Source organism: Berghia stephanieae, chromosome 1, assembly GCF_034508935.2.
Source record: "Berghia stephanieae isolate SIO BIC M18660-M18661 chromosome 1, UCSD_Bste_1.3, whole genome shotgun sequence".
Classification (NCBI taxonomy): Eukaryota; Metazoa; Mollusca; class Gastropoda; order Nudibranchia; family Aeolidiidae; genus Berghia; species Berghia stephanieae.
In genome coordinates this window covers 86,442,837-86,460,301 of record NC_088360.1, presented here as the reverse complement: position 1 = coordinate 86,460,301, position 17,465 = coordinate 86,442,837, and the positions used below count along the sequence as shown (strand labels likewise).

The following is a 17,465-nucleotide window of genomic DNA, read 5'->3' as shown; positions in this document are numbered from 1 at the left end:
TATTAGTTTTGACACCCCCATACATTGAGAGAGAAGGGGGGGGGGGGGATAAAATTATATTAATTGTCAGTTCAAATCATGTAGTAATAACAATAAACCCAAAGTGTTCAGCAGAATTTTTTAAAGTATTAAAAGCCAGAACTTTCCTTCTAATTATAATAGGGAATCTGTTTCAATTTATTTGAACTTTTTCAATCTACCATTTTATTTATATGCAATTAAATTGCCATAGGTAAAAATAAACTCATTATGTCATTACACAACATGTTTATATCTTTTCATTTAAATAGTCTCAAACCCTTTTTTATTCTCTCTATGTATTAATTAAAAGAGGGTAATTATTTGCAATTGTTTCAGTGAGATATTGGGGATAAATCCAAAAGTGATAGAGCAAATTGTTTCTTAAGTCTAGCCGAGTTTTTGATTATGTAACATTTGCGACATATTATGTAATAATGTGTTAATTTGAAATGTTTATCTTCCTCTTTATTAATGTAAATGCATTGTCCTCGATAAGACGAACATTTTGGTATACAATATATGATAAGAACTCCATACTGACTGTTTCAACCATTTTTTATTAACATCACGAGATTTCGGTCACAACTTTGCAATGGTAATTTTGGGGTAAAAATCGGTCTGAAATTTCAGACTTTGAACTGCCGTAACTACATTTCTAATCAAGATAGAAACAAAATTCAAACTGTTTTGTAATCTGTGTTGCCACCTCTTTCATATGACACCGGTTTCAAGTGTGTGAGGTACATTTAGAATTTCTATTAAACTCCCTAATAATTGACACGGAATTTCACGCGGGGAATGAAATGAATCATTTTAATTTTATCATGAAAATTTACGAAATAATTTCAAACATAACTTTTGAAATTCATCAAGGATTGTCTTGTACCGAATGTTATTTTATAGAAAACAAAAGGATCTTCAAATTTAAAGTCTTTGACGGTAGGCGTTACCGTTTTTTTTTCTTTTTCTCATCACTTCTAAATGTCTAATCAATGACAATGGACAACTTTAAAGGAGCTAAATGTCGGTTCCACTGGCTCACCTCTCTACCACTATTTTCAGATAATTATAACTTCAAAATGCAATAATACATTATAAATTTCGGTCATGGGGCACCACATGAAGGCTATACCTTGCGAGTTTTCGACGCTGGTATTGTTTGTATGTGTCTGCTCCTCGTCCGCCATTTTTGTAGAAGAGGAAGGTTGATAGTTGATGGAAGTTGGAAGCTAAAATTATCCTTTTCTAACTGGAGAGTTTCACAATGATAATTTTCTTTAAATAAAATATAATTTCGCATTTTAGTTTTGTCTAAAATTACATTTGTATTTTATAGTCATAGAAAACGTATTTTGTTGGCTGTAGAATTTAAAAGAAATAAGAAAAGGAGTCACTTTTCCCCATTTTGCTTTAATAACACTTTTGTCGTTTGAAAACCAGAATAAAAATTTAGTTCAGCATCCACTTTCACATTTAGTTTACGGCTAAATTCAGTGTTTTTCATTTTTGGGGTGTGTTGAGTGTAAAGCACATCAAAATAATTACCGTGACAAATAGCTTTTAGAAATTTTCCCAACATTTTGATTACATTCGAGATCTGCTCTTTTGTTTTGCATTACAAGGGAGGCTCAACTTGGAATTGCTTGAAGCCAATATCTTGAAATTAAATACAAGAAGTATTTAGACATAAATCTGAGTCTTGAGGAACTGAGAAATATGTTTGAAATTGTACCTAACGGGAAAAAATGCGTTTTAAAAAAAATGCTCTACATAGGCAATAAGTAAAGAATTGCATTTTAGCAATTGTTCATAAACGACGTCTTACATATTTAAGACTTTTGCCTGACATTCGACATCTACATTATTTTGAAACATTAATTAAGATTTAAATTGCCTTCATTGAAATATCATAGGATAAGAGGTGACCTTATAGAAGGAACGAAATTGACGTCGCCCAGCTTTTTATTATTGTTTTTTTTTTTTTTTTTGTAATGGTTAGTTCTCACCAAAGTATATCAATGTCTATAAACGTTCAAGGTTACATTCGACGGGCGGATGTTATGAGTATTTTACCTAAATACGTAGCATCAACTCACAACTAGACTTGTTCATGATTATTCCAATACGGATTATAATCATTTTAACATTTATTCACTTGTTACAAATACCAGGGGCGATAAGTTTAATATATTTATTGAAATATATTCATTTGTCTATATGGAAAAATACCCTAATTCATATACATAACTGTAGACATCTGGAATAATCTAAAGTTTTAGATTTAAAAAAAAGTCTTATTCAATGTTTTTAAGAATGCCATTGATAAAGAACTTACCAACATAAAATTTGATTTGCATTTTATAATAATTGAAACTCTAAAATTATGTCTAAATGTCGACACATCAAACGAATGTTAAGAGGAAATGCTGAGTGCAGCTTTGCGGTCTAGTGATTTGAAACGCAGCTTCTGATGGGCAGGTCTATGTTCCAGTCTCGCGGGGGGGGGGGGGGGGGGGGGGGGGGGGTGGAGCATAGTTGAAGAATCCTTGAAAAAATTTACTCACATACACTCACTAAACTCAAATATAAAATGAGTACCCGACCCGAAACGGCGTTGTCTCTGTCGAAATAACACACAATGAATAAAGAAACAAGCTAACCAGTTTTGTTTGGGCTTGGGACTCTTGTAAAACTCTTTGAGCACATTAAGTGGATATCATGCACCTTTTAGATGATAAATCAAATACTTTTCCTACCTCTTCTTAAAATAGTAAAATGTTCATCTGCTGCATACGCGGAGAAAGAGAGATTTATACCTTTTAAAGAAAATCAATCATTTATTTTGATCACGTTTAGATGAATAATGAGTGAAAGGAAAATTAATTGACACTTTTTTGATTATTGATAGATGTATTTGGAAAAGGTAAAAAAAAAAAAAAAGAAAATCCCAAAACGAAGAGACGAATATTATTATTATTATTATTATTATTATTATATTATTATTATTATTATTATTATTATTATTATTATTATTATTATTATTATTATTATTCTAGTAGTAATATAAAAAGCATGAGAAACCTTTGTTAAATTGTTAAATAAAAAAATGGATTATCAGCAGTTTATTACAATAGTGTGTAAGTGTGTTATAGTATTAGATATGTGTAATACGTGGGTCAATTGTATTATTAATTGTATTATGGTGTGTTTTACATATTTTGTATTTATTTCTGTCTTAATATATTATAAGCGCAGGAGAAACCTTTGTTAAATTGTTAAATATGTATTATCAACGAAAGAGTGAAAATGGAGATGCTTCGTTTGGGAACAAAACAGACAATGGACGTTTCGGGTACAAACCCTTCGTCAGCACAACAACACACAAATAAACGTGGAAAACAAATAAAATAAAATGCAAAATAACTTGTATCGTCTGTACTCAATGGTGGTTGCAGTATGAATGAAACGTTAGCGTGGCGTGGGTAGTGGGTAGGGGAGCCATTGGATTGATAAGAAAAGGTCATCTTGTTAAGGAACAGAACCTTCCAGAAAATAATGGAAGATAAAAGACACAGTAGTAGTAGTAGTAGTAGTAGTAGTAGTAGTAGTAGTAGTAGTAGTAGTAGTAGTAGTAGTAGTAGTAGTAGTAGTATAGTAGTAGTAGTAGTAGTAGTAGTAGTAGTAGTAGTAGTAGTAGTAGTAGTAGTAGTAGTAGTAGTAGTAGTAGTAGTAGTAGTAGTAGTAGTAGTAGTAGTAGTAGTAGTAGTAGTAGTAGTAGTTAGTAGTAGTAGTAAGTAGTAGTAGTAGTTAGTAGTAGTAGATTAGTAGTAGTAGTAGTAGTAGTAGTAGTAGTAGTAGTAGTAGTAGTAGTAGTAGTATAGTATGTATTTAATATTATTATTATTTTATTATTATTATATTAGTAGTAGTAGTAGTAGTAGTAGTAGTAGTAGTAGTAGTGTAGTAGTAGTAGTAGTAGTAGTAGCAGTAGTATTAGTAGTAGTAGTAGAAAGCTGTTGTGGAACAGTAAGGGGCGGGGGGGGGGGAGGTGAAAAAGTCACGGGAGAGGGTTTGTTGAATGGGCAAGGTGTTAGAGCGGCGGTCGAATCTTCGCGAACGAAATATTTTTTTTTTAATTCGAACTGCCGGGTATCAATGTGATAGTAAAGCGGCGTGTACAGATAGATAGACATATATATATAACAGAGATACATTTTATAGTCTGCTACAAGTCATTGCCAAGTTGCCAAGGAAAGACATCAACATATTGATGGGAGATGCTAATGCTGAAGTGGGAATGCTAAAGTGGGACAGGATAACGCAGGTTATGAAGGTATCATGGGACGTCATGGCATGGGAGAAATGAACGATAATGGTGAGAGATTTGCAAATTTCTGTGCATTCAACAGTTTGGTGATTGGAGGATCAGTGTTCCCCAATAAGAGGATCCACAAAGCAACTTGGGTCTCACCAGATGGTGTGACAGAGAATCAGATTGATCATTTTTGTATCTCTCGAAGATTCAGACGTTCATTGGAAGATGTGACAGTACGAAGAGGGGCAGATGTTGGATCAGACCACCACCTGCTATTGGCAAAGCTTAAGCTCCGACTCAGATAACACGGGACCAGATCACATACAAGAAGAAAATTCGAGGTGAATGCACTTGATGGGGAAAAGAAGGAATTCAAACTACAATTGAGTAATAGATTCCAACCGCTTACTGAGCTCGAGGAGGACATAGATGAGGGTCACATTGGGCAAAGATCAAGGAAGTCTACATAACAACTTGCCACGAGTTATTGGGTGTAAAGAAATCGGAACATAAAGAATGGATAAGTCCAACCACCTTGGGCCTTATTGAAAAGAGGAGAACAAGGAAGGAACAAGTGAATGCAAGCCGAACAAGGGCTTCAAGACTGGATGCACAAGAGCAGTATCGAGCCATAGCTAAGGAAGTCAAAAGATCTGTGAAGAAAGACAGGGAAGCATTCATGAACAGACTTGCAGAGAAAGCAGAAGCAGCAGCGACAGGAGGACACATGAGGATCCTTTATCAAACTACCAAGACACTTGCTGGGAAACCAGAGGTACCAGTAAAAGACAAAGATGGGAAAACTATTTTTGGAAAAGAGGCTCAATCTGAACGATGGAGGGGACATTTCAACTGCCTTCTGAACAGACCACCACCAGACAACCAGCCAGAAATTTTGCCTGCAAGGAATGAGCTACCAATTAGCTGTGATCCACCATCGATAGCAGAGATTGTGGGTGCCATTAACAAGATGAAAAGGGGGAAATTTGCTGGACCAGACCAGATTCCACCGGAGGCTCTATAAGTTGATGCTGAAAGAAATGCTGAGGCCCGGCACCCACTATTTGAGAAACTCTGGAATGACGGGATATTCCCAAAAGATTGGAAGGAAGGAATCTTATCAAGCTTCCAAAGAAAGGGGACCTCAGTAATTGTAATAATTATCGAGGAATCACTCTTTCTATCACAGGAAAGGTTTTCAAACGAATTATTTTAGAGAGAATTAAGAATGCAACAGATGCTAAACCGCGGGACGAACAAGCAGGTTTTCGGAAAAAAAAAAACGTTCAACCACCGACCAGATTGCCTCTCTGCGAGTCATAGTGGAACAGTCTATAGAATGGAACTCTCCTCTTATTGTCAACTTTCTGGATTACGAGAAGGCTTTCGACAGTATTGACAGAGCAACATTGTGGAAAATTCTGGCACATTATGGACTCCCTGAAAAGATAGTAAACCTCATTAAGTAAACGTATGAAGGATCAAGTTGCAGGGTTGTACATGAAGATCAGCTTACTGATAGCTTTGAAAGTAAGACTGATGTCAAGCAGGGATACTTGCTCTCACCATTCCTGTTCATCCTTGCCATTGATTGGCTAATGAAGGAAACCTCCAAAGGGCGAAGAAATGGGATACAGTGGACCCCCTGGACACAGTTGGATGATCTGGATTTTGCAGATGATCTGTCTCTTTTGTCCCACACCCAGGACCAGATGCAAGCAAAACCACAATTATAAACAGCCTCTCGGAATTAATTGGTCTATGAATTCACCTTGCAAAGCCAAAGGTCTTGAGGATGGGTACGCGTCAAAAGGAGCAGATCAAAGTAAAAGATCAGGAACTCGAAGATATAGACACTTTCTGCTATCTCGGAAGTATAATTGACAAGGATGGAGGCACGGAAGCAGAGGTGAAAGCACGAATAGGAAAGGCACAGGCTGCATTCACATCTTTGAACGGAGTTTGGAGCACTAAAGATATCTCCCTTCGACTAAAGCTAAGACTTTTCAACTCAAACGTGAAGTCTGTCCTACTGTATGGATGTGAAACTTGGAACGCATCACAGGCATGTATAAGGAGGGTACAGATTTTCGTAAACAGGTGCATGCGTAAGCTACTCAGAATAAAATGGATGGATAGAATAAAAAAATGAAGAAGTATGGAAAAGAACACAGTGGGAGAGGAAATAGGAAGAAGACGATGGAGGTGGATTGGACACACGCTTAGAAAGAATGACTCCACTATAACAAAGAAAGTATTGGACTGGAACCCTCAGGGCAGAAGATCAAGGGGAAGGCAACGAGGAACATGGAGAAGAATTAAAGAAGCTGATATACAGAGAAGTGGTAAGACCTGAATGAGATTTTAAAAAAGTATATATATATATATATATATATATATTTTATATATATATATATATATATATATATATATATATATAATATGAGAAATATAACTTCATTATGAAGTAAAAGTTTTCTAACTAAAATGAGAAAATATAGAATTGAATGATTATTGGTTTTGGTGACACTCAATGGAAACATTAAAGTTTGATTGCGCATGTTCTTCAAATGTATAACAGTGAAATGGGCATAATACATGAATTCAAAATTCGTTCCCAATTGTAAATTTGGCAGTTTATCTTATCTCGATAACATATCACCCAAGCCCTGTTGCATTCAATTCTTTTAATTGTCAAAATAGAATAATTTATTGGACTTTTAATAAGCATACATTTTTTAATGAATATATTCCATATCGCATAGTCTAGTTTGAAATCGTTGTCATTCAATATGAAGTGATATTTACAAAATCCGTACGTTTTCAAAAGTTGCAAAAGTGAGTTTGCCGTTTTTACAAAATAGAGAGGGTAAGCAATGCAACCCCTATATGACGCATAATAGACAGTGGCCTTAGTACGAGCCGAAACTAGTCCCGACGGCCTTTGTATTTAGCTTCCCTAACTCCTTACGTGGTTGCACTGTCCCTCTTGAAGGCGGGTGATGTCTTCTCGAAAGAGAGAAGTTGCCAGGGTTCTGTGCCAGCAAGAGGAGAAAATTGGGGGTTGCAAACAGACTAAGGTCTAGAATCTAACGGCGTTCACGTTTCATCAGTGGGTACTTTCGACCTCTCCCGATTGGGCAACATTGTCCAAATAATTACTTTGTTATTTATTTGTCGATGAACAATCAAAACATTTATAGTTTGGAAAAAATAAAAATCTCAAAATACATGCAAGATTTAATGAATTCATAGCTTTAGAGATATCTAAATTATCTGGTTATCAAGACTTACAAAAGATATATAAAATCCAATCATGTACATTTAGAGTGAAAGTCATTGTTGAAGGATTCGTATCTAAATGAGAGCTTTGAAACTGTTTAAACTTGATTTGATATCTTTGCTTTATATCCAGGACTGAAATTGAATTTCTTTCAAGTTATATTTCTTCTCATTATTTATCTGGTTATGATTCCCACCCTAGACGTTTTCATCAAAAGAGGAGTTATTTGTGATACGATTTTGGTTTCCTTTATTAGTCAGTATTGCATTTTTTTCTTCATAAAAATTATGATAGGTAGAACTTTAGTATGATTGTAAAGAGAGATTCAGACCTCAAGTAAAAGTTGCGGATGACAACAAAATGATTTTTTAATCGTGTAGGAATAGGGAACAAAAGTGTGATGTAAAAACAAAAAATTGGTTCTAATCTCATTGGAAGTGTAAAACCACTCTTCCGGAGGACTTTGGTAGAACTTTAGTATGACTGTAATGAGAGATTCCACTATTAAGGGCATTAGTTTCCTTTGTTGGTATGTTTGTTTTAGCACTTCTTCGTTCGTTTTGTGTGCGGTATACGATATTCTCTGCATCCTTCTCAAGCACCACATTTCAAAAGCTTCAATGTTCTTTTGTGTTTCTGCATTTGTAGTCCAGCTTTCGCATCCGTATAACAAGATTGGCCACACGTAGCACTTCAAGACTCGGAATCTAATCCCGAACGACATCTGTTTGTTTTTCAAAATGTTTCCCAGGTCCATGAAGGCCTGTTTGGCTTGAGTTATTCTTGCTCGTATGTCTCGGTTACATCTTCCATTTGTTGTCACTATTGAACCTAGGTATTTAAAACTTTCTACGTTGGTAAGCTGCTCGCCGTGAATCGTTATATTGCAGGTGTTGTTGTTTTCGGGGTTTTTCTGTATTACCATGCATTCTGTTTTGGTGATATTCACTTCCATTCCCTTGGCTTCACTATCTACTACCACTTTGTCAACAATCTTTTGAAGGAAACTAATGCCCTTAATAGTGGATCGACAACTATCCTTTTTCGGACACATAGTAAGGAAAGATAAGAATGAATACCTGGCAAGTTGTGGAAAAATACCTGGTAAACGCGCCCGGGGGAGACAAAGAAAAACACTCATAGACCAACTGAAGGGCTTCACCAACCTAACAATCCAAGAGCTGTTTGAAAAAGCAAGAGACAGGGAGGAATGGAGAGAGATAATTCATGCAGTATCCGAAGCCTGGACCAGGCATGGAACCTAGAAGAAGAAGAAGAATGAGAGATTCAGACCTCAAGTAAAAGTTGCGGATGACAACAAAATTGATCTTTTAATCGTGTAGGAATAGGGACCACAATTGTGTGATGTAAAAAAATAACTAGTTCCAATCTCATTGGAAGTGTAAAACCACTCTTCCGGAGGACCTGATACATGCCTTGTGTAATTGATCTTCTGGTTTCAGAGTGATGGCATCATATTTTCTATTCTAAATATATGCTGGTCGTCAATAAAGATCATATATCCTCGATTTATTACGTTCCGTAATCTTAATAATCTGCCGATACATCGTCCTGCTCAAATAGTTATTCATTTTAGTCCTCCGAAGGAATGGTTACATACATACTTACAAGGAGTTTGGAACTTGGAGATTAGGACGGTGTGACGTCACGAGTTCTCTGCCCTATTACCGTCATCTTAAAACACCATCAACCACATCTTGCTAATGAGACTTTAAAATGTGTGTTTGGTGTAAATGGAGTTGACCTCGATTTGTTTAAATCATTCTCGACAGACCGTCACTAGTGTTCTGCTTTCTGAGGTACCTACAGCGGAAGTCAGCCCTTGGTATTTATTGTTTTCCTTGAGAATGCAATATTTAAGTTTTGCCTTTTCTCAATACAATTGACTATATCATATCTATGCCTAAGACACTCAAAGTTATGGTTCGTGTAAAAACAATGACTTATATCATGTGGTCACAAAAAAAATAAAAATCGCCGCTTTTTTTGTCGGTACCAATAAAACAAATCCTTATACATAGACTGTCAAAATTTTATGAATATGAATTGAGTAACCTAACAAAATAGATAGCGTTTTTTCAAAACCGTCTTCAGAAATACAATGTCAGAGAAAAATGATGCAACATTGCAGAGAGTAAAATGGCCAAGATCCTAACATTTGTTGCCATTTTTACCAAATATTAATTATGTCACCATAAACATTATTTACATCATAATTCTCCTCATCATGTAAGAAATAGTCTATATAGCACACTCACGTGCCTATTTCGGTCCAATGATGACAAAGTTAGCAGTTTAAGTGATCAATAGCACCGCCTTCCTCTTTAATGACCCAAGTCTCTGTTTCAGATTTGAAATGCACTTCCAAATTTCCTCAATGGTTATCTCCTCTAAGCATAGAATAATTCTTTCTCTCAAGGTTTCTTCTGTGAATGCTGATCTTTGACGACTATAAACCTTGGTCAAAGAATTCCAAATTGCGTAATCCACTGATTCATCCAGGTGGCTGAGGCGGCCAGTTGTCTTTATGAAATAATTATTCTTATTTCGAAGAAAAGCTTGTGTTCTTTTGCTGGTTTGGGGTGTAGCCCCATCTTGTTGAAAAATGAAATTCCTTCCTGGATAAAGGTGTTCACAGTCTGGCAAAAGATTTTCTTCCAATAGATTTATGTAATTATCAGCATAGAGTTTCACGGGCAAAGCAAACAGTGTCTTCTTTAAAAAATTACAATGCGCAAATGCCACAATAAGGTGCGTCATCTCTTCGACATCGAAATTTTTAGGTGGTGTTACAAGATTTTATATTATTCAAAAGCCCTTAATCTAATTAATTTGGTATTTTGCAATTCTGATAATAAAGAATAGTACTAATAGTAATAAAAAAAAATCAAAAAGATATCTTTATAACTTTTTACAATAGAAAGAAAGAAATAGCAGCGAATTGGTGTTTTGTTTATTTTTGTTTGTTTGTTTTTTTTTTTTTTGTTTTTTTTGTTTTTTTTGTATGTAACCACCTGATATAATCGAATCCACATTACCGAAGCACGTCTTGTAGAAATCAAACAGTGGATGTATCGACGTGATAAAATAGAGAGCAGGCACTGGTGTAAAGTAAAGATCTGAGAATATGTGTCTGAGGGATCGAACCTCAGACCTCCTGATTACCTGCCTTTACACCACAGAGGGTAGGCGTTTCCGCTATGTTATTCACAGACGTACCCGTTTCCGCTTTGAATTCTTCGCAATAGTACGAGTTCCCATTGCGTAGCGAGGGTTCACAGCGGGAACGAGTAGCCTTGAGAAAATTGTTGGTATTAAATCATCAAAACTATTGGATAACCTTTGTGATGTAATGGTCACCTCTGACGTCTGACCCGAAATCAGGAGGTTGTTCGATCCCCAGTCGTGACATGCTGCTTCTTCTTTTGCCTTGTTTTTTTGTTTTTTTCTCTCTGCTTTGTCGGGCACTGTTTCATACACACTTTATTTTACATCTTTAAATAGTGGATAAATGAGACCTGAAATAAGCTGAATGATTATAAAATTGAGGTGAAAAATTAAGCCGACTTAAAATTAACCATCACTGTGATTTTTTTTAAAAGCATGTAGATTATTTTTTTTTCGTCAATAGAGTCTTATAGTCTATTTTGTTTCACCACTCTTTATGCCCAAATATGTCAATAATTTGATAAGCGATCCTTGTATGCTCTTTGATTAAGAAATATAGTAAATATATCCGTAAAATTTTATTTACATTTTCCAAGATTACGTATACCAAAGGAGACAAATGTAAAATTTATATTCCAAGATTTCAGACAAGTAAGACAATTTATTTATTATACGTACAGTAAAAACATGGAATAGTCTCTGTTTTAACACTAAAAATGCAAGTTCTTTGGATCAGTTTAAAATCTTAGTTGATAGGGAGTTAAAGTCTCTGAGATTTAAGTATGACTAATATGTTTTATTCTGTTTTATTTTTAAAAAAATTCATTCATTCATTCATTTCTGAATTCAATTTGATTTTAAATTTTTGAATTTACTTTATGTATTTATATATTCTTTTATTTGTTTGTTTGTTTATTTAGTTATTTATACATTTATTTATTAATCTTTTAAACTTTAAATTGTCATGTGGATATAACTGTTTCCATTAATTTCGTGATTTTTTTAGAATGGTTTGTAAATGTTGACAAGTAAAATGCATGACATCTGAAACAATGTAAAATCATAATTTATCAGAGACTTATGTATGATTATTATCGTTATTGTTTTCATGATTGTCTTTTTTGTCATTGATGTTTCATTGTACTACAAACTTTGTACATTTATGATTATTTCGATCATGACCAATTTTCAACTACCAATATTCTATGGTAGTATTTTTCGATTTTACATTGCTGTATTGATACATTTTTCATTACATTCAAAGTTGTGTAAAATGTCTGTGAATGATACAATACAAGCTATATGAGATTCCCGTAATTATAAACTATTGTATAAGGCATTTAAAGGATAATTCCTATATAAAGCCTTTAGTAAGATAAGATAAGATAAGAAAATTGTCTCTAAAGATATTTTATTTTATCTCTCGCTCCGTAACCGTAACCGTAAATTTTAATAGCCAGAATAATTCAGTGCAACATAAAATAACTTCAGACTGTCCAAAATAACCTCAAACTACGTAATAATTTGCACCTCTCAAACGTGGCACTGTATGTACCGATGGATATTGAAATCTATCGACATCGATATCAATTGAACTTAGAGGGCCCATACACTCTCAGTTTTCATCCAGGGACGATCGAGGGACGGGAACGGCTGGGTCGCTGTGACCCGATCCTGCGTCAGTCGCAGATGATTTTTGCCCACACACAGAGAGGTATTTTTCGAGGCGATCGGCAATTGGGGACGTGTCAGTATAAAAAGTGGACACTTTTTTTTCGGATTTTTGCTGTTTTCACGTCGGATTCATGATCAGCGTCAAATTTACAATAGTTTTGATACTAAGAACCAGTTACTGTCTCTCTTTTCTATCTTTCGTCTTGAGCACAATAGTGATTACTTCTCACTAAATTATATCAATCAGACTGTTGAAGGAACGAAATATACATCATTCAACTTTTTGTTATTGTATTAAGGCAGCCATTTTGGTAATTATTAGTTCTCACTAAATTATATAAATCAGACTTTTAACGTTCAAGGTTACTCGTAGTTTTGTGTGACGGTATGTTATTTCCGACTGGCGGATGTTGTGAGCATTTTACCTGAACTCATAGCATCAACAGCCGTCCAAGATATTCGCATCATATGTAGTAATAGCTATAATAAAGTAACATGTCGAGAGAGAGAGAGAGAGAGAGAGAGAGAGAGAGAGAGAGAGAGAGAGAGAACGGGAGAGAGGAATGCTGTTTACAAAAAAATTACTTGCGCTATATTTGCCGCTATATTCAATAAAGGTGCTCAAATCACTTTATACGGGCCCTTGGCAAGAGCAAAACATGTTAGACGAGACATGACTGTTACAATTGTTTCCCGACAGAGACGATGCTGTAAACAGCGAGGTACCCCTTTTAAACGTGAACAAGGTGAGAGAATGCGAGTAAAGAGCCTTTTCCAAGGACTTAATTATGCGCCACTCAGAGCGGGACTCGAACCCAGTACCGTCCGATCCAAAGGCGAGTGTCAGATCACAAGACCACATGCATAGCGGCACAAGAAAATGATGAGTGTGAATAGATACATATGTATTGAAGGAGGAGAGAGCGGATGGAGTGAGTAAAGTTCTTGGATATGTATAGAATGAACCAAATTGACGTCACTCATCTCATTGTTATTGTTTTTAGACACCCATTTGTATGATTATATCTCATTAAAATATATCAGACTAAACGTTCAAGGTTCCATGTAGATTTGTGAGCTGGGGCGTTATTGTTTGCTAGGAACTGTCAGATTGGCTTTTTTCAGCAAATCGTGGTATTCATAGTGATATAATTCACTTGATCACATGACGGTATTCGGATTTACAGAAATTTTAAACAAGTTTCACCGATTAACAATATCAACTAATATTACTGCTGATATTACTGTCGTTTTTATGCCATCGATGTGATAATTATTGCCCTGGGAAATATTTAGTTAAACGTTTCGGCAAACTGTCAATTGGTTCTGTCTAGCTTCTAGCCCGAACAATCCAAAAGTAGACAGATTCGGGGACTTGATATTTTTCGCGTCCGCTTCATATTTTCATTTGACCTCACATAAGTTAAGTAAAGGGGAGACATTCCGAAAGCTCCTACATCCCCAATATTCATTCAATTTGTATTTTCACCGTTGATCTTTTGTCAGGCGTTTATTTATTCAATTTGTCATCATATAAAAGCGTTTTAAAAACTCTAGAACAAACCTTGATAGATTTGTGAAAGTTTAACATTTCCTAATTTGACCATTGTTTTGATTCTCGGCCGCCATTTTAATTTGTGAAGTATTGAAGGTAGTGCAAAGCATTCCCAGGTAAAGCGTGGTAAAGACTTGCGACTTATTGATATTGATATCTATTGACTAATAAACTAAAATTATGCCGAATAAAACATGGCAGCGACGACAAGCACATCGATTAAAATGTGCATCTAATCGTAATTAAGCTAATCAAGAAAATGATTCTGGCAATATCGAATGAAAATAGTTCTTTCCCCGCGAAATTGCGGGCTTTTTACTAGTAATAATAAAACAAATCGACAGTGCCCCCGTGGCAGGTTAAGCGGGCACTCCTCGGGACTATTCGCACTGGCATCCCCTCCCTCCCCCCCCCCCTAACACACACACACACACACACACACACACGCACACTGCTCTTTTTTATTATTATTTTAAAAACATTTTTTAATGTTATTGTCTGTAGACTACAATTCAAGGTTACATCCAAGTTTGTGTGTTGATATCAATGTCCACCCCTGTCATCACGTAGTCAAGGCTTTTTGGCGTCTGCCAATCCCAAATTATGTTTGTGTCAAGGTCGACCGTGATGTCGCGTCAATTAGGAGGGAAAAAAAATAAATATAAGTACAAAAAAAAATATGAATAAATAAAAAATAATTAAAAAGGTTGATAATGATAATAACTGCCATATATTATGTTATTACCTTGGAAAGTCGGACAACTGTTTTATTTTGTATGAAATCCATTACAAATTTTACGGTAATCAAGAACGAAACCTTTTGTTCATCTACCTCTTCCTGAATCAAAATTTATAAAAATATTATTGAAAAAAAATAATAACACAGCATTTATTTGGCGGAATATCCACTAGACGTGCTCAAAGCGCTTTACAAGGGGTCCCAAGCCAACAGCAATACTAAAATTGAAAGACGAGACATGACGCCTGTCAGGCGATATGACATTTTTTCCGACAAAGACAACGAACGGCCATGTACTCATTTTACACCTGAGTACGGTGAGAGAATGTGAGTAAAGACCCTTTTCCAAGCACTCAACTCTGCGACACTCAGATCGGGTCTCGAAACCTGGACCTTCCGATCCGAAAGCGAGAGTCATATCACTTGGTCCATCACAGAACAGGGAGGGGCACTGTTCTGTCGGTCACATAGCCATTAATTAAAATTTATTTCCAATTTTGGAGTAAAGACATAGTTTTTGGTATCAAACTTTTGTAAATTTGACGCTGATCACGAATCTGACGTCAAAACAGCGAAAATCCGGAAAAAAATTGTCCAATTTTTTTAAATACTGCCACGCCCCCGATCGCCGATCGCCTCGAAAAGTATTAAGCAAGGCGGGCTTTGCGAGCGACCAACCGTCCCTCTGCTCGCCGACCAGGTCTTTGTTCACACACATTGCGTTTTCACTACGATCTGCCTGTCCCTCGATCGTCCCTGGATGAGAACTGAGCGTGTATGGGCCCTCTTAATTAGCATGGCTATCATATCATCCTCCCTCCTCCTTCGCCCCTACTCACCCATTAACATGATTATTTTGTAAAAAGTTACTGATATTTTTGACGTATTGACATTTCAATTTGACCTTTGACCAATTGATTGTAATGCCTCAACTGCTTTCAACAATTCTATCGTGAAGTCTTTCCAATGTTGGTAATCATAGGCCATAGTTCTCAAATATTCCAAGTCTGTCGCGAGTGGCTTTATTATGCTTAAAGTGCATATTTGTGGTTGACCTTAATTTAATGTCTTTATGGAAAAGTTAACTTTAATTTTGCGCAATATCCACTTAATATGCTAAAAGCTTTCTACAAGTTGTCTTAAGCCAACAACAACACGGAAGCATTAAAGACAAGCCGTGCAGCGTGTGATGTACTGTTATAGTTTATTTTTGACGAAGACGGAGTTGTTGCTTGTTGGTCGAATATTGAATATTGAGTATCATCATCAAAGTGAGTAATGACGCAGATGAAAAGTAAATATGTGTTGTTTGGACTTTGCCCATTAAAAGCTCATTAATATGGAGCTTATCAGTGCCCAGGTTAAATGTCACCAGATAGCTGACGTATTTAATGAGATTCTTGACAAAGGATAACAGCTATTTAATCAATTGCAAAAAAAAGGTTGTAAAGATATTAAACGCCCACACTGTATGACTAAATTTAGAATCTATTAGGCATTAGGTACTTCGGCCACAAACGCGTCAACAAATAAATAGACGTGATGTAACGCCAAGTATAAGGTCATTATTTTTCAGCTGCGACAACCATATTATAAGAAAATACAATCAGCGAAACCAAACAACCATGAAGGCCATAAAACAACATGTTACAACAATGCCATTTACTTATGCATTCTTTTTTCATTAAGTATTACGTAGTGAATAATTTTATTTTATTTTAAATTTAAAATATCTCAATGTCAAATAATACAGGGTGTCCATAAGTCTTTCCCTGATTTCAAAGTCTTATAATTCTAAAACCAATATCTGGTTTTCACCATCTTATAAGAAAAAGTCATACATTTATGCCAAATGGTCATTAAACTTCGATGCATCAACACATTTAGCAAAATAAACATGAACTTAAAAGACCTCATAGCTATTTCTCTCCTCCTTTTTCGGAATCACAACAGTGCGACAAAATTCTCCTTATGTAACGTGATTGCATGAACGGAATTGCCAAAATTAGCTCAACAACGTTTCATAGCCCAGTTTGGGAGACCCTTACAGGACATGAAAACGATTTTAAAAAACAAATACAGAAATGGGTATTCTAAATTTGCTAAGGCACAAAGTGAATATTTTGTTGTGGCAGATACTCAAAAAGTTATAGGCCCATCTTTCTTTAACGTGAAAAGGATTACTGTAAATGTCTATTTAGATATGCTAGAATTTTATGCTACATCACAACTTCGTGAAAATCGGCTATAAATACTTTTATCAGTAAGACAGTGTCCCTATCGACACCTTGGAGACAAGTATTCGCGAATTTCTAAACGATACGTTTCCAGACAGATGGATTGGTAGAGATGGACTCGATTGTCTGGTCGCCTGGGTCACCGGACATTTCTCCTTATGGCTTTTTCTTGTCGAGCTACATCAGAGACATTGCTTATTCATCTCCATTACCAGATTTTTGAACGCTTACAAGAAATAAATGAGCTGGTATTGAAATCCTCACGCCACAAAAACTACAAAACACACACAAAGAACTCTAAAATTGAATTTGGTTTAGGTGGTCATGACAATTATATTGAGATGCATTGAGTAAAAAGATATGGTAAACAAAAGGTAGGCGTTGATGGATTCATAAGCCCATGTTTAAAGTATATTGGCTGTAACATTTTTCTGTTAGAGATGTGGTCAAAT

The 17,465-nt window shown here is 35.6% G+C and overlaps 2 protein-coding genes across 4 annotated transcripts in view; both read right to left on the bottom strand.

The window, feature by feature from the left end:
• LOC144960174 (persulfide dioxygenase ETHE1, mitochondrial-like) overlaps positions 1-17,465 on the bottom strand; it is a 165,306-nt gene that overhangs the window by 11,011 nt on the left and 136,830 nt on the right. The window lies entirely within an intron of this gene.
• Positions 1-17,465, bottom strand: part of LOC144960152 (pre-mRNA-processing factor 39-like) — an 80,615-nt gene that overhangs the window by 25,876 nt on the left and 37,274 nt on the right. The window contains exon 1 of one of the 2 annotated variants that reach the window (XM_078893154.1): positions 1,154-1,254. The exons of the other annotated variant lie outside the window; for it this stretch is intronic. Coding sequence (XP_078749280.1) covers positions 1,154-1,208 — 55 coding nt within the window. The 5' untranslated portion in view covers positions 1,209-1,254. Of the gene's footprint in view, positions 1-1,153; positions 1,255-17,465 lie in introns of those variants that run through there. 2 annotated transcript variants of the gene reach the window in all.